The following is a 19,341-nucleotide window of genomic DNA, read 5'->3' as shown; positions in this document are numbered from 1 at the left end:
ATAGTTATAGAGAATTATATATAATAACTATTTAAATCAATAAGCTATTAAGTTAATTTAAAAAACTTACAAATCTTGTAAAATGGGATGTATAAGCCTAATCAAATCTTTAAACCTTAACCAGGGGGGTATAACTTTAATTATAATATTGTCATACAATAACTTCACACATCCCTGTCAGTAAGTAGAATTACCTACCAATTTAGAGAAAGAAAGTAAATCAACACATTTATTACTATCGGTTCATTACTTTTACATTTCACTAGCTCTTAAGATAACACTCAGTATTGTCATAATATATAAGCATAACTTATAGAGAAAAATAAAATTAAAAGTTTTATTCAAATCATATTATTAAAAAAAATGTATCACATGTGTATTCAGTTCCGTTCATATTTTTTCCACTGAACAAAAATGTGTATATGGCATAGTTCATATATGGAAATATAATTAAAGCCAATGTTAATATCATAAAATATATTAAAATGTATAAAATAGTTCTAACGAAAAAATGTTCGAACAATTATGGAAACACGTCGTGGATACTCCTCACTATTTTGAGCTCAGAGTCAACTACGCATATGTCCTTCAATTCCTTAAGTTGCAAAACTTCTATCAATTTAATACAATGAAAAACGCTTTCACATAACTGCTTATTAAATCTATTCTTTAACTTTTTTTTTAACGTAGATATGTTAAATCCACCTTTATAATACTTCAATAATTTGTTCATATAAAGTTTTAATTCACTTATTGTCATAATATAATTTTCCATATTTTTGTCATCTGTATTAGCAATCCCTAATTTGGCGTTCGTATATTTATGGCATTGACTTATTGGTTTTAAATAATTATTCTCATATGCTATCATTTTTTTATTAGTACTTAAATGAACAATATGACATAATTCCCCTAAATATAACCCGTCAAAAAACGGTAGTTTTCTTCGTTGTAATTCTTTTGCCATACCATATCTCCCACCTGAAAACGTATATAATGTTGAATCATCTGATTGTGCTATTTCATTTAAATATTCTTCAAAACTTTTCCATAATTGGGGTTTATATGTGTCTTTTAAATTATTGGTAGAAAAGAAATAATCATCCTTTACTTTTTTTTTTAAAAAATATATTACATAATCTTCACCAACTTCTGTGCTCTTTTTTATTGCATATTTATCCGGAAATAAACTATAAGCTTCTTTTATATTATTTTTTAATATATCTGTAAAATGAAATTCATCTGCTCTACCCTTTGCATTAATTAACAAAGGCAATATTCTATCATCATACAACGATTGCAATAAGTTCTCTAAATTTGCTTCATCTTTTTCAGTTAATATGGATTTTAATTCTTCCATTGTTAATTTATCTTTTATTTCTGTAGATTTTTTTTTTTTAGAAATTTTTGCATTATTTAGAAATGATCGCCCTTTTAACTTTTGGTTTATAGTATTACATTTATTACCACTTACAACATTAACAAAATTTTCGGTATGGCCTTTCCTTAGTTCATCAAATTTATTATGAAATGACAATTTTGGAGATGTCCTTGATAATTTTATTGAATTTCTATTTCTATTCCACACTGGATTTGTTTCATTTCCACTATTTGAGCAATTATTTTTTTTAAAAAAAAATGATAGTTTTTTTTTTCCTTCTTTATCCAAAAATTTACTGTTTTCCTTTTCCACTGTACTCCATTGTTCATCATCTTCACATTTTTCTCTTCTAATATTAAAATTAATATCCTCCCAATAAGAATCATTATTTTGAGAATAGCTTTCTCCTCTTGTCTCATAATTATATTTATCATAATTCGGTCTATTATTTGCTCCAGCACTTTTGCTTTTTAAGTAAAAACTGTATTCATTATTAAATAAGTTTTCTTTTTGTTCATTTTGTTTATTTTTAGGCAAATTGTTTGCTATATAGTAATCTGTCTGAATCTTTTTATATTCTGATTCTCTTTTAACATGCTCAAACGTGTCGACATCATGTATTATGGCCCCATTTTCTACATTATTCGAATTTGAAATAACTGAACTATTTTGAAATACATCAGTTCGTGAGTTTTTTTCATAATTATCCAAATCAAGCACAATATTATTTTTGTTTAATAAATGTATAGGATGTTGAAAGATGGACTTATAAGTCTCAAGGGATTCATTCATTAGGCCCTTTATGCTTTCATTATTTTTTTCGCCGACTTTTTCACTTTGCATATTACAAAATGAACTATCTATCATTACATTATTATAATTGTAATTCTCATCCGCGTTAGAGTTAATCATGCTATTATTATCCATATAGCTGCCTGTTATATTACTATTCTCCATTTTGTTTTCATTCCTTATTGATAATAAATTCGGTTCTACTAAGGATTCGTCCCTTTTTATGTTGGCAATACGATTAAATTCATCGTAATTAAATGCCCAGTTATTTACGCCTTTATTGTTACTATCCATGTTGTAATTATTTTCATGCACTATTTCTAATTTGTTTTTCAGGAATAATTTAAAATTATCACCATGAACATCATCTGTTTCATTACATAAATTCAAAGTATTTTCATTATGAGAATTATAAAATTTAATGCCTTCTGAATTATTACCTACTCCTTCATTATATGATCCATTTTGCTTATCCACCATCCTGCTAGTATTATATAGATCGTCATTATTTATATTTACTGCAAATGGATATTCTTTTTCATCTTTAATTCGACTAACATTTATATTTTCATTATTGTAATTTATTATATTACCTCTTTCTGAATGATTGTTTATATCACCATTTTCCTTAAATGATTTTTCGCCAATTTGTTTATTATTACTACAATTTTCTGTATTTATTATATTCATGCCTTTATTATATTTTCTCTTGTTATACTCATCTATGGTATCTATAATATACTTATTTAATAAATCATCATTATTTTCATTTTCCAATAAAAATTTTATCTTATTTTTTAATACATCAATCATTGGAATATTACTATTCCCATCAACAAATGTTTCATTATCAACCCTGTTTATACAGTTTTGCGGATTATAAGCAAGATTAGGCCCAGAACTATAATTTTCATTGGAACTTGGATGATTTTGTCTTTCCATAGATTCCCTATCAAATTCATTTATTTTTGTAAAATTGTTATTATTATTTTCTTTACAATTATATACAATTTTGCTTTCTTCTATATCATCTTTATATTCATTATTATATTGATGCACATAATTATTCATATTTTTAAATTGAATGGTGTGGTCAATATTATTATGGCCATTCCTTTCAAAAATATTATATACATTCCCAGACACATTACTCATATTATTGTTATTAATATTATGAGTTGTTTCTTTTTCAATTTTATTGTTAATATATTCTAATAAAATTTGGTATTTATATATATTATTGTTAATTGTTTGTGAATTCGAATTATTTGAAGACAATATTTCATTTAATTCAGATAATAATCTTTTATCCTCATACATGTTTATCCTGATTTGTGATGATTGGGAATTATTATGTATTGGATCATTCTTCTTATCTTTTCCATTAAACATTTGATCCAAATTTTTATTTTCATGTCCTAAATAATTTTCCACTAAATTATTAAGGGTCTCTACAACTATATCTTGTGAATTATAATTTTTGTTATTTAAATTGTTCCCACTTGGAATATATTTTTCATAGGAATATATATCATTCATACTGAAATTGTTTGCATTAAAATTACTATAATCATAATTATCATTTTTTTTAGTGAAATTTTTTACTTCTAAATCATTATTTTGCTTCATTTCAATGTTAGAAATATTATTAAATGGATGTGTAAAAGGTGAACAGCTATTATTATCATTAGTATTATTTCCCCAATTAGCAAAAATTTTGTCTTCCCTTTTTTGGCCCTCATTTAGGAGATTATTTTGCGAATTGTAAGAAAAATTTGTATTATCGTTAGTAAATTTTGGATAATTATTGGAAATATTATTATATTCCGGGACTGTATATTCTTTGCTATTATTTGTATTATTCAACATCGTCCCCTCGCTCTTAAAATAATTATATACTAAATTGTTTTTATTCGCCACCTTATTTTGATTCTCTTCGTTTTTTGGTGTTTCTTTTGATTCCCCATTCGAATTTAACAAACTACTATTAAAATAAGTGCGAAATAATTCATTATTGTTACCATCAGAATGATTAGGAAATTGCTTATAGGCTTCACCTATGGTTCTATTATCGTTGTTTTTTGAGTCACAGTTTTTAACACTATTTATATTGTCTATTATTTGCTTATTTAAGTTTATATTATTTCGTTCATTATTTTGTTCTTCATTCTTTTCATTTAAAGCATGCAAAATTCTTGTTAACAAATTGTCATCGACCTTCTTAGAATAATTATTGTTTTTTATGTGTTGGTATAATGGTTCTTTTAAACTTCCATATTTTGCATTTATTTCATTATTTGGTATATTATTTTTTTTAAATTTAAAAACGTCAGCATTGGGGGAAAAACATTTGTCTAAATTATCACACTCATTGAATGAATTAAAATTATTCAAATTCAATTTACTTGAGAATAAATTATAATTCCCTTCACCACCATTTGTATATGCCTTTTTTAATTTAAAATTGCTTATATTGTTAACATTTTCTTTGTTTTTAAAATTAAATGTTTCTGGATTTGTCTTACTTAGAGAAGACTCTAATTTCATGTAATTGTTATCATCCATTGTTTCAAACTCATATGTATTATCTAGTTCCCATTCAATATTTGAATTATTTTTTGTAAACATTTTTGAAAGGGTTTCACTAAAATCATCACTTCCACTAATACCTTTTGTGGTATCTTCTTTTGATAAGGATGATTGGGAATCTTTTTCGAAATTAAAAATTTTTGTTAAATACTTATTAATGTAATTAATATTATTTTGCTGTTCTTTTATTTCATCAAAATTTTGCATTTCTGCTTCTCTTTTTTCTCTATTTATAATATTGGAAACTGATATGTCTTTATCTACATCTTTGTTTTGTGCACTTGAGCATTCCTCAATATAATTTTTCGTAATTGTATTAATTGTTTTTTTCATTATATTTTGTAGACTTTTATATTATATAATGTAAAAAATATTTCATAAGTAGATGCCCATATATATAAATATATTATAAAGTTAACTTTTATGTTGGACCCTAAAAATCGCAAAGTTTCTAATAATATATTATATTTTTAAGATTTATCCTAATATTTGGCTAATTTATTATATAGATAAATATACATTTGATAGTGCTATTTATTACTTCTGCAATGATTTAAATCACAAAACATGAGATTAAATAATATATAAGATATATATTGCACACAAAATTTTATGTATATGCAGTTTTTTATACTTATACAATTTCACAATAATTATTCTTAATATTTATGTAAAATGCCTTATAGTGTAAAGCTCTACAGTTGTGTACAAATCTTTAAATATTTACATTGGATGAAATTACATAATATAATTTAACGAAAAATGAAAAACAATAGAATTATTTTAGTTACCATAAACATATATGTATATATTAATAAATTGCCAGAATAAAACGAAAAAGGAAATTAAATTTTAATATTTAAATCAACATTTCACTTTATGAAAAATTCCAATTATAATTTATTATGATTATATTGGATAGCATATTAACTTTTTAATTCTTATCATATAATAAACATGAAAATTAAAATACAAAAGGCTTTACAAAAAAAATGGTTCATGCATATATAATATGGTGCTAAAAAGGCACATTGCAAAATAGACATATAATTGGTTCCTTTTAAACAAGCGCAGACATTATTTTTAATTATAATTGTAATAGATACATAAATGCACAAAAAATGCGAAAAAATGAATATATCAAAAGATAAGAAGAAAATTTTCATGAAAATTATTTAAAATAAAAAACGATATTGACAAAAAATCTTAAGAAACTAATACATAGCTATGTTACAACATTTTTTAATTGTGTTTATAATAATATAATGATTATGATGCCCATGTAATATTTAGCCGAAAAACTAAAATTCGGTATTTATTAATATATTATATATGATACATATATATCACTGAATATATAAGAGAGTCACGCATTCATTTCTTCTACTATCATAGAAACAAAGGAAATTTATGCAGAACACAAGGTTACACACATATATATATATATTTATTTATTTATAAAACGAATTACTCCTTTTCCTCATATTCATAATATTTATAATTTAACATATAATTAAATAACTTATTTTCATACTACGAAACAAAATTACACATATCATGCAACGATTGTGATGTATAGGATAAAAAAATGCTAAAACAATAAAAAGGGGAATACTAAAATTTTTAATATATTCCCTTTCTTTTTTTAATTCAATAATATATTATTTGATGTTGTAGAACGTTTTTTTTAAAAAGAATATGAATAAATATGCGTTCTCACAAACATGTTGTGAATTGTAAAAAAATGAAAATAAATAAATAAATACCATAAAATAAATGTGTATAATTTAAAATAGCATGATTTTTCTAACAAATGTAAGCATTAATGTTGTTTTACATTGCGAAAATTAATAACAAAAATTGAAATAATTTGGCTAAAGCGTTAAGACAATTTTAAAAATAACAATAACAAAAAAATGTAATATATATATTAAAGATTAATAAATTAATAATTTTATAAGAATAGTTATAATACACAACCAAAAAATATATATAAAAATATAAATAAAAATAAATAAAAAAACTAAAAGCATGTAACCAACAAATTATAATAATAGAATAAGGTACTTTTTACAATAATTGTTTACTATCTAAAAAAATAAATAGTCATGTCTTTTTAGGAAAAATTACTATAAAATAATGCTAATATATAAATTTTTTCTTAACAATTCAGGTAAATCATATGTTTTTTTTTTTTTTTTTTTTTTTATAGCCAAAATTTTGAATAATGTTGTAATTTAATTTATTTCGCATTATAGCTTTTTAACAATTATTAAATTTTCGAGCTACCAATATTTATAAATATTTTTTTTGGAGCATATTAACTAGCTTAAACAATGAATTATAAATAAAAAAAATATTTTCGCATAAAATAGACATACAATAACAGCTTATTCCTTAATCGATTTAGTTGTAGATATAACTAATTTTAGTAAAGCTATTTTAATTACACAATATGTGTGTGTAGGCAACTATCACACCATTTTATATTTTCATAAAAAGAGAATTAAATTGCTTGCCTATTCTACTATTATATATGCTTATTCGAGGATTTACATATACAAACAATGAGCAATATATTTGTGTATTTATGTATATTTATTTATGTTTCATATTTTTATCTATATTATGTTTATAGCTAAAATTTTCAATGAGATTAAAAAAATAAAATAAGTCTTACATAATAAAATTTAAATAAAAAGCATGAAAAAAATACGTATATATTATTCATATATGTAACGAATATTTATACATTTATTGAGTAAAAAAAAAGCTACAATTTATATAGAGATAAGCATGAGCAATAGTAGTAAATATGTTACTAAACAATGCTCATATATTTTGTCTCAGCATATGAGAAAACATGGCTTCTTCCACATCATTCAATTAAGAATTAAATTGGCAATTTGTATATTTTCCTCATTTAATCCAGTTTTCTCCTTAACCGCTTTTTTTATTTTTTCAATAACATCGATAGGAATGTTTTCACTTAATATTATATTATTAAAAAATGTTAAAATTCTCAATAAAATATTCTGATCATCAGTTTTATGGAATGAAGTAAAAACCTGATTAAAGGATTTTGTCTGTATTAAATAAAATGGAAGACGTAGATCTGATGATAGCATTCCCAATGCTCCTGTAGATGCAAATACAGCCTTATAATTATCATATTCCATAGTAAAAGCATATATTATTTGTATTTCTACAAAATCAATTTCTTTATTATTTTCATTTTGTTTGACAATTTTTTGATATTTATCATAAATATATTGATGGACATGTGTTTGAGAGCATAAATTGCATATACATTCTAAACTCGCTGATCTTATATATTGATTTTCCGATGATAAAGTATCAAAACACTTGGTCCATAAATTTAGATTCATAGCTTTTATTGCCACATTTTCATCAATAGTTAATATATTAGTAATTGCCATTAATGATTTAAAAATTAATAATTCTTCATCATGATTTAGTTGGTCAATTAGTAATGGTAATGAATCATAAGCTTCATAAAAATGAATTAGTTTCGGATTGGTATTTATAAATATTTCACATAATGCTAGAGAACAGTTTTTTTTATTAGTAATATGCTTAGAGCACAATAATAAAGTTTTCAACCCATTGTTAACAAGTACAATACCAATATTATTATTGTCTTTTACAAATTTAGATATTATTTCACATATTGATTCAGCAATATTTGTTGTAAAAAAATTGTTGTTAATAAAATTGTAAATCGTGTTAATAATAGTTCCATTTTTATATTTATCGTTAGCTATATTTGAAATAGTATTATTTTTATTTATATTCATATTATATTTTTCACTAAACAATAATAAACTAATTAATTTTTTGCTTGTTTCACTATCTCCATAATCATATAATGGATCGTTTTTTGATCCAGTTGTATTTGGTAATTTATTATAAAACTGTTCTAAAGCTTCTATTTGTTCATTATCAAAGTTTGCCAAATTCGTTTTATTAATTTCTCTTCTTCGTATTTTTTCATCTTCTCTTGTCAAAATAAGATTACTAATTGTGTTACAATATATGTATTTATATGTATTGTCTAATTTTTTTTTATTTATATCCTCTCCTGCTTTTATTAAAAAAAATAATATATAATTATTTTTTTCTTCCAATAATTGTTTTTTAAATTCTATATGCAAACTAAGATAAAATAACATTTCAATAATATCTTTTAGAACATCATTGCTATATGTTATATTCGAACGTTTTTTATTTTTTGTATAATTTGTTTCTAAAAGTTCATCATTTGACTTTGAATCTTCTTTTTTTTCATTATATGTTTCATTTTTTTTGATTTTAGATGTAGGTGAATATTTATCAGTATTTTGTTCTTGATTATTATAATTTAAAAGAAAATCTTTTAGCATTTCTTTTGAATATGTAAATAAATTAATATTTTTTGCAACTTTTTCCTTAAAATCAGCATTATGCATATATAGCTTAAATGCCCCAATTAACAATTTTAAAAAATTTTCATCGTAATTTAGCATTTTAAGAATATTTATATATACATCGATATAATTACTTAACATAAAACGCAACTCGGATATATTCATAAGTAGAAGCATTACATCAATGTAAAGAGATATATGTTTTTTTGTTTCTCTTCCAATAGAGTTATTAATAAAATTTAAAATACAAAGCATATATTCCATTTTACCAATTAAATAATTTAAAACAATACCCTTATCAACTAAAAATAAACATTTTACAAATACAAACCATTCTATTTTTATTTCATTATTATGAAAATATAAATCTACACATTCATGTATTAAATCGCCTATTTCTGTATCTTTTTCAATAGGCCTGTTTTTATCGTTTAATAAAGTGATAATCAAAATTATAGAATATTCCACATCATTAGGAAAGTTATCATACATTGTTATAAAATTTTGTATTAATTTTTTTATTTCTGAATTTATGCAAACTGGATTTTTATAGGAATCCGAAAAATGAAAATCAACAACATAATTATTAGTATCTATATTGTATTTTTCACTTAATGTGTCTAAAAACTTTTTTGTATTTGCTTTTTTTTCCTTATCAATAAAGGATTGTATAAAAAAATTTTTCTTTTTACACATAAAAATAATTACACTTAATGCATTATTTTGTAAAGTTGAATTATCACTATTTATATAATAAAGATTTATTATTTTTAATATTTGTTCATTATTTATGACATGTACATATTTTATAATATTTAATATGTACACTAATGTATCGATTGTAAGCTTATATGAATCTTCTTTATTTTCCATTTCTTTTTCCTTATCAAATTTTAGATTTTCTAGTTTATTCGTTTTATTTTTAATATAATTATTTATCCATTTTTCATCGAAATGTTCGTTAAAAGAAAATAGAAGTTTTACAAAATCAAAATCGTAGTAATATTTAAATTTTATATCATCTAATGTACTAATACAACTATTTGAATTTTTGCTATTTTTAACTTTTTCTTTTTCAATGCTCATATTTTCGCTTTCTAATTTAGATAATATTTTATATATAACATATAAACAAGTTTTTTCCATATGCAAACTACAATTATTATTTTTATTATTTATTATATCGAACAAAAATTTTAAAATATTTTCTTTAATAAGTAAATAGAACTTTTGATTATAAATAGAATGCAACATTTTTATTTTATTTTCTTCTGTACTATTGTTATCTAGAACTATATTTTTAATCTTATCTATTGTTGTCGTATTTACACACTTACTATCTTCTATGTGCTTAATTATGATTTTTAATTTATCATTAATTTTATCTATTTCTGCTTTGTTGTTGCGCATTTCCCCTTTAACACCATCTTTTTGATTTGATTTTTCGGTAGACAATATGGTTTTACATTTATCAAAATATGATATACATTTTTTATAGTCTTTTAATTTTTCATAACACAAACCTAGTGTATGATAACTTTTTGAATGATTCATATCCATATCATTAATATATAGGCAATATTCGATCGATTTTTCGAATTGCTCTAAAAAATAATAACATAATGATAAATTATGGCATATCTTTATAAATATAGTTTTAACATTTATCCATTGCGAAACTGAGGCATTATCTTTTTCTTTTTCATCATTCTCATATTCAGTATTTTTTTTTTTAAAATATTTTACAATATCTTTTATTTCAATTTCATTTTTTGAGCCATTGGACAGATATGAAACGACCTTAAGATAAATATTTATCGCTTCTTTATATTTTTTATTTTTAAACATATCATTTCCTTCATTTTTTATTTCCTCAATTTTTTTTTCATCAACATTATTTACATTGAACTCTTCCATATTATATTCAGTCAATAAGCGGAAGGGAATTATCAAAAATATAATGTATATAAACAATAAAATATAAAATCGGATGAATAAATAAAAAAATTAAAATATCAAAACAATATAATCATTAATTCTTTTGTTTTGAATATTTATGATGAAAATATTTTAAAAAAATACATAAACATAAATATAATTAAAATATAACAAAAAAATAATAAATTATATACTAATCCATATTCCTTAATGTGTAACAGTATATTAAATATACAAAAATTATTTTATATGTGCAATATTTTAAGAATTTTTTTTTTCCCCAAAACGTGTTCACTATAATTTGTGCATTAGGTATTATATATAATATATGCATTTTTTATGACAAAAAAAATAAATATCACAATAATTAACTTTACGTGAAGAATTATTATTTATTCATTATTTCTTTTATTTTTTTATTTCCTAATAAAACCATTTAAAAAAAAAATCACTATATATATAACAATGAATTAACAATATTTCTTGTAATTTGTATATAATACCAAGAATAATTTAATTATTCTTACAAAAAAAAGCAAAAAAAAGAAAAAAAAAAGTAAAAAAAATGGTTCAAACAATATTGAGTAATCTTTTAAAAGTACCAATATCAACATGCTTAAATAATAATTTAATTCCAAAAAGGGTAAATTATGATATAAAAAAATTAATATATTTATTTAAAAAACAGCAATATGGTAGTTATACAATAATATCACAATTCCCATTTGATAAAAATGTGCAAAGGATAAAGAAATATAATAACATTGTTTTTACAAACCCAAAGAATAATTATAGTACAAAAAATATATATAAAGAAAATAAAAATTGCAAAAATGAACAACCCCATAATAATATAGGTTCCACAGTATTTAATAAAAATAGTCAGAATAAAATAAATTCCAGTGATAATAATAATAAAAATGAAACGACAGATATTATTAATGTTAGTAGTAAACATTTAGATGAACATGGAGTATGTGAAACTGAAACAAATGAGCAAACAAGTATGGAAAATGAAAAAAAAAAAAATAAAGAATATATGGTTTTAATGTTTACATGTAAAATATGTGAAAAAAAAAGTGCAAAAAAATTTTCAAAACAAGCTTACAATAATGGAGTTGTTATTATTCGATGCCCACAATGTAGTAACCTTCATTTAATATCTGATCAATTGGGATGGTTTCAAGATGGAAAAACAAATATAGAGCAAATAATACAAGAAAAAGGAGAAAAGGTTATTAAAAAATTTTCATATAACAATTTGTTAGAAATAGATGATCTCCTAAATGCATATAAATGAATAAAATTATTGCACATTTAATAAGATGTCCAAATTTGTTTAATATTTCAATCTTTTTAATTTAGTCAACTTATTTACACCATTTTTTTAAATCCCATTTTGTATATTATTTTTTTAATATAATTTATTTTTTTGGTATCTTAATTTTAAATAATTTTCATATAAATTAGCATATTTACAAAGGGATTGCAAAATATCATGTTATATAACATGTATAAATAATATGTATAGTTATTACTTGTTTAGTTGTTTGCATTGATAATATATGAAAAATATATTATATCTCCTTTAATTAAAATAATGTAACGTAAATTCAATATTTGCTTATTTGTTTTATTTTTATTTTTTTACCCATCCAATTAGTATTTTGTAACAGAATTAATTTAATTATTTATTTCCATTGCTTTGATTTTTTTTTATTTGAACTTTTTGCTAATATCTAAAACTTTCAAATTAATATTTTTGAAATATATTCATTTTATTTAATATGTCGATATGTACTCTTGGCAATTCGTAAAATTGGAAACACATTTTTATTCATATAATAAAAAAAAAAAAAAAGCATTTTTACTACATATAATAATTTTATTATATATTATCAATAAATCTTTGGAATGTGTGTAGATTTATATTTAGAGGGTTATTTCGTCAATTACTTGAATTATCATTTTTCAGTTTAACCCTATATATATATATTTTACAAATATATGTTTGTATGCCTTTTCCCCATCGTTATATATAATTATTTAGGCTTGATAAATTTTATAATTTCCCTGGGCTTTATGTAATAAATAAAAAAAAACTTATATACATTCTCATTACTTATATTTTTGTAAAATTTTTTTTTTTTATCAGAAATAAAAACTGTATATAGAGAATTAAAATATTTCGAATTTAAAAAAAATCATATTCATAGTATTCATTTAAATATTACTTGAGCAATAACAAATTTGTAAACATCAGAATTATGTTTTTATATTTTTTATAATTATATGAAAATAATTTTAACAATTGTTCTATATATGTTCTTACAAAGAATATCACACAATTTAGCTAGCTGTAAAGTAACAACAGTATATAAAATAAAACAAGTGAAAAGGATAAAAAAAAAATTTTATATACAAAACTTTCATACTTTTCGTAAGAATATAATACTAAAACCAAAGAAAAAAGTAAGCTATGTATTTTTTTCAAACAAACCAACAAATATAAAAATGAATATAAATGATAGTGAAAGTATAGAAAAAAAAATCGAAAAAATAAGTCAAGAAATATCTTCGTTAATAGAAAGAAATGAAGCCATTAAAATTATAAATGATGATCCTGATCTAAAAAAAGAATATGAAAATAATAAAAATTTATTAAAACAAAAAAAAAAAACTCTAAATGAAGTGTGTAATATATTTAGCAAACCTTTAAACCTGCTTGAAAATAGACCAAAATTAGAAAGCTTAATAAAAAGAAGACTTTTTTATACAAATTCTTTTGAAATATATGGGGGTGTTTCTGGGTTGATTGATTATGGACCATCCGGTTGTTTGTTAAAATATGAACTAGAAAAATTATGGAGACATCATTTTGTTTTTTATGATGAAATGCTAGAAATAAAAGGAACTTGTATAACTCCATATTCTGTTTTAAAAACATCTGGACATGTTGATAGATTTACAGATTTAATGATTAAAGATGTTGTAACGAAAGATTGTTATAGAGCTGATAAATATTTATCTGAATGGTTAAAAAATAAATTAGATGAAATAAAGGATCAAAAAAACGATGAAAATGAAAAAAGAGAAAAAAATTTCGATAATTGTGAAAATATAAACACCAATAATTCACAAACAATACAAGAAATTGAATCTATATTGAGACGATTAGATGGAATGAATGAAAATGAAATAAAAGATGTAATTAACAAGTATAACATTAAATCACCTGAAAAAAACGATTTATCAGACCCTTTTCCCTTTAACTTGATGTTTCAAACAAAAATAGGCCCAAAAGAAAATAACGAAAATGATATTATTGAAAATGAAGCAAATAACAAAAAAAATATAAATGATATGAATAAAAGTAACATAGCTTTTCTAAGGCCTGAAACAGCGCAAGGTATTTTTGTAAATTTTAAAAAGCTACTTGAATATAATGGTGGTAAAATGCCATTTGCTGGAGCACAAATAGGATTAGGGTTTCGAAATGAAATATCGCCAAGAAATGGATTACTTCGAGTTCGTGAATTCGAAATGGGTGAAATAGAATATTTTTTTAATCCTGAAAAAAGCAAACATGAAAAATATGACTTATATAAACATTTAATATTACCATTATACCCAAAAGAAAATCAATTAAATGATAATGGAGATATTATAACAAATATGAGTTTAGAAGAAGCAGTAAATAATGGAATAATTTGTAATGAAGCTTTGGCATATTTTATGGCAAGAACATATTTATTTCTATTAAAATGCGGAATAAAAAAAGATGGAATAAGATATAGACAACATTTAGAAAAAGAAATGGCACATTATGCTAATGACTGTTGGGATGCAGAAATTTTAACTTCATATGGATATATTGAATGTGTAGGACATGCAGATCGCTCTGCTTATGATTTAAAACATCATATGAATGCAACTGGATCTAATCTATATGGTTGTCAAAAATATGATAAACCTATTGATGTTGAGTTTGTAAAAATTATTCCTAACAAAGCAAAAATAGGTATGAAATTTAAAAGTGATCAAAATAAGATTTATAAAATATTAAATGAAAAAACGAAAGAAGATTTATTAAATATTGAAAAAGAATTAAATAAAAATCAAACATATATTTTAAAAGATTATTCAAATAATTCAGATCAAAATAATAATAATACATTTGAATTAACACGAGATATGATTTCATTTCAAAAATATACTAAAAAAGTACAAGAATCAAATTTTATTCCTAATGTTATAGAACCATCATTTGGTATTGGAAGGTTAATATTTTGTATTTTAGAACATTCATTTAGAGTTAGACAATTTACAGATGACAAAGAAGAAAGAAATTATTTATCATTACCTTATTCAATATCTCCAATTAAATGTTCTGTTTTATCAATATCAAATAATAAAGAATTTTATCCATATATTAAACAAATACAAACTATTTTGAATGAACATAATATATCTTGTAAGCTAGACAATTCAAGTGTTTCTATTGGCAAAAAATATGCCAGAACTGATGAAATAGGTATTCCATTTGCTGTAACTATTGATTTTCAAACATTAAAAGATAAAACAGTTACCCTTAGAGATAGAGATTCAATGGTCCAAATTAGAGTTAATATATCAGAAGTATCTGATATTATAAATTCATTATTATCACAAAAAACTTCATGGTCTGATCATGTTCAAAAATATGGTCTTTTTATTCAACAAGATTTATAAAATTAATAAGAACACGCTTTTAGTTGCAAGATTTTGATTTACACACATTTTCTTGTATGTGTATATCTTTAGCTATTTAAACAAGCCTGAGGCTGTTTACACCTTTTTTAAATTATTTGGACAAAATTTAAATAATTATCATGGATGTTATGGTTTTATTAATGTAGAATAATCAAAATTGAGCACAAATTTTAAAAATGAAAAAGTGAAAAATGTGGGCAACGGGGAATTGAATCCAAAACGGCACCATCAGGCTCTTCATTTTTTGGTAAGTTGAATTTGAAATTCCCTCTTCAGATATCACAACTCACTGAAACTTTCTGACCTGTTTTTGTGGTGAATTTTGATTAGGAGCAAAGAAATAAACAAGGATACAACATAAACAAAGTCAAAATGGTATTTAAGCTTGAATAAATTCAGGATGTTATTATTAAAAAATATATATATCATTTTAATTTTTTCCTTAACGGGAAGATAATCAAATAGTTGGATACAGTAAGCAGAGAAATATAAACCCATTAATTCACACATTAATAAAATAGCTAAATTTGAATATAAAGATGATTTTGTCGAATATCTTAATTTTATAATTTTTTCCATAAATGTTTTTAGATTTGTAAATATAAAACATAATAACAATATTGATGTTATTGATACTACATAATTATCTAAATTTATATTTATATGTACAATGTTTAGTACATTTTTTAAATCATTTATAAATGAAAAATCCATGTTTTTTGAATAAAATAATATTAATGCATGACCACTACTATAAGTATATATAAATTTATAATGAACTTCTACCATATATATAATATAACAAGTTTTTATAATTTTGTATAAACATAATATCGACATAATTATTCCTAATAAATATAAAAGCATTCCTGAAAATGTTGTACTTTTATTTATTCTTATTTGCTCTTTTATTACTTCATCTAATAAGAAATATAATTTTTTTGACATAAATTCCAATGCTTTAATATCTTGTTTTAATACTTCTTTACTTCGGTGATTTATATTTTCAAAACTTTGTCTATTTTTATTTCTAATTATATTATGTGTAAAAAAATCTTTTACACTTTTTAATGTTCTATATGGTTTTTGTAAACTATTAAAAAGCAGATTAGAAATATATTTTTTATTTACATATAATTCTTCTTTATGTTTATTATTATAGGGAAGAACATCATCATTCTTTGTCAATATGTTTTTGAATGAACACATACTATAAAGAAATGATTTTTTTTTTTTTTTATCATCATTATCTAAATATGTTACATTATTATATTCAATATTTTTGTCTTTTGATAAATCACCACAATAACTATTATATTTTACGATTTCTTTTCCACCATCCATTTCTTCATGTTTATAATTTTCATTATTTGCTAAATAATTAAAATTGTTATTGTAATTTATATTTTCATCCATATAATTGCTTGATTTTACATTTCTTTTATATACAGAGAAACTACCACTTATATTTTTATCAAATATTTTTTCAGAACCTTCAAAGCTTTTAAAATTTATTTCCTTATCAATATATTTTTCATCATAAAATTTTTTATTTGTGTTATATTCTATTTCTTCATCTTTATTGTCAATAATTTCGGTTTTGTTTGCATTATTATATATACTATTCCCCTTGAATATATTACAAAATTCGTTTTCTTTTTTCATAAATGTATCATGAATGTCTTTATATATTGATTTATGAGTTCCAAGATATAAGTTACACTTTTTAAAAGGTTTTGAACTTATGTATTCTATATCATTATCTGTTTTATGACATTCGGTTTTATCGTTATTGTAATATTTATTGCTATCAATATTGTCAATTCGATTATTGTTTTGAAAATAAGACATATCTGGGGATGCATTTAATAATACACCATCATTTTCTTTATAAGATATTATATTATTTACATTTGATATATTTGAATATTCATATCTACGATCACCAAAATTATTATGTGAATTTAAATCGTTGATATGTGTTTTGTTAATATTAGTGTTATAAAAACTATTTGAAGTAAAATTTGACATTGAATTTTGATTTTTTTGATTTTTTATATAATCATTTAATAAATTAGGATATTGATATAATAAAAGTAGTTTTTTTTTTGAGCATAATTCATCCTTTATAAAGATAATTTTTTTTTCAATAGCTTTAACTTTTTTTATTTTAACAAAAAAAAAAAAGTTACTAATATTTGTGTATGGAGAATATAAACTAGTAAAGGCAGATAATGCACTAACTATAGTCATTCCAGTAACAGATATATAAATTAACAAATTTTTCATAATTTTAATAAAAAAAATGTTTTTATTTTTTTCATTATTTGTATCATATTCATCAGCAAACTCTTTATTTATTATATTTAATTTTTCTTTTAATATATTGTCTATATTATATATATCATATTTATCATAAACATCACTATTACTTTTAAATGTTACCACTGATATTTTATATAAAGTAAACCAAATTAGTGGTAATATAATTATACATCCTATAATAATTTTAAATATTTTTTTTTTATTTTGGCTTTTTATTTTATTATTATAATTCTTCATTTTATTGATTATATCGTCACTAACATATACAAGTCTTCTCATAAAATCACTTTTATCTTCATTATTGTTATTTATTTTTTTATTATTTTTCATTTTTTTTAAAGCCGAATAAAAATATTTAAACTTAAATAAACTATTTGATATTTTTTCATCTTCATATGTTACATATGTATATATTAAGCTTATAGGTATTATTAAATAAATAAATAAAACTAAAAATGTTATATCAATATACCAAATAAACAATTTTAAAGATGTTGTTATAAATCCCAATATTTCAAACATGATCATAGATAGCAAAGATAAACACAAAACAAAAGAAAAACAAAATATTATTTTTACCAAACTAAAGCTATTATCAAAATCTTTAAATAAATAATTTTCAAAAAACACTATCCCCAATATTAGCAATATTAAATGATATATAAATAAAAAACTTACAGTTATGCTTATCATTTTCACACTTCTTGTTCTATAAACAAAATATCAACTTTTTTTTTATCCTCAAATTAATATATTTTATTATTTCGCTATGAATGTATGTTTTTTATTCCCATATGTATACAATTGTTTAACGACATTGGCGCATGTGTGTGTGTGTATGATTTTTTTTTTTTTCAGAATGTATGGATTTGTCCATATCACATAGTCACTATTTTAGACGATTTATCTATTATTATTCTTGTACATATTTTTATTTTTTATGGTTTTTTTCTTTTAAATTCTGAAAAATAGTAAAGGTTAAAATGTGTAACCTAATTCCTTTGACATTTTACAAAGCCCTTGATCAGCTTATTTACTTTCCTTCATTTTTTATTTATAAAAATATTATAATAATATATATGATAATACGTTATCAAAATTAAGCTGAAAGCGAAAAATGTCAAAGTGTTTATGAAA

The 19,341-nt window shown here is 21.8% G+C and overlaps 5 protein-coding genes across 5 annotated transcripts; 2 read left to right on the top strand and 3 right to left on the bottom strand.

Annotated features, from left to right (window-relative positions):
* Positions 1–523: 523 nt before the first annotated feature.
* On the bottom strand, positions 524–5,095 carry PBANKA_1023100 (conserved Plasmodium protein, unknown function; the record flags this gene model as incomplete). The annotated part of the gene is made up of 1 exon (XM_034565322.1): positions 524–5,095. The coding sequence occupies one exon, from the start codon at positions 5,093–5,095 to the stop codon at positions 524–526; it is 4,572 nt and encodes a 1,523-aa protein (XP_034422030.1).
* Positions 5,096–7,644: 2,549 nt separating this feature from the next.
* PBANKA_1023000 (myosin-specific chaperone UNC, putative) lies at positions 7,645–11,106 on the bottom strand (the record flags this gene model as incomplete). The annotated part of the gene is made up of 1 exon (XM_034565321.1): positions 7,645–11,106. One exon carries the CDS (start codon positions 11,104–11,106, stop codon positions 7,645–7,647), a length of 3,462 nt encoding a protein of 1,153 aa, XP_034422029.1.
* Positions 11,107–11,692: 586 nt separating this feature from the next.
* Positions 11,693–12,427, top strand: PBANKA_1022900 (DNL-type zinc finger protein, putative; the record flags this gene model as incomplete). Its single annotated transcript, XM_034565320.1, has 1 exon — positions 11,693–12,427. The coding sequence occupies one exon, from the start codon at positions 11,693–11,695 to the stop codon at positions 12,425–12,427; it is 735 nt and encodes a 244-aa protein (XP_034422028.1).
* A 992-nt stretch (positions 12,428–13,419) lies between these two features.
* Positions 13,420–15,858, top strand: PBANKA_1022800 (glycine--tRNA ligase, putative; the record flags this gene model as incomplete). Its single annotated transcript, XM_034565318.1, has 1 exon — positions 13,420–15,858. The coding sequence occupies one exon, from the start codon at positions 13,420–13,422 to the stop codon at positions 15,856–15,858; it is 2,439 nt and encodes an 812-aa protein (XP_034422027.1).
* Positions 15,859–16,158: 300 nt separating this feature from the next.
* On the bottom strand, positions 16,159–18,897 carry PBANKA_1022700 (protein GPR89, putative; the record flags this gene model as incomplete). The annotated part of the gene is made up of 1 exon (XM_034565317.1): positions 16,159–18,897. One exon carries the CDS (start codon positions 18,895–18,897, stop codon positions 16,159–16,161), a length of 2,739 nt encoding a protein of 912 aa, XP_034422026.1.
* Positions 18,898–19,341: the final 444 nt, after the last annotated feature.

Source organism: Plasmodium berghei (assembly GCF_900002375.2).
Source record: "Plasmodium berghei ANKA genome assembly, chromosome: 10".
In the NCBI taxonomy this organism is placed as follows: Eukaryota; Apicomplexa; class Aconoidasida; order Haemosporida; family Plasmodiidae; genus Plasmodium; species Plasmodium berghei.
Note: the sequence above shows the minus strand (reverse complement) of the source record. Positions and strands in the feature narration are given on the sequence as shown.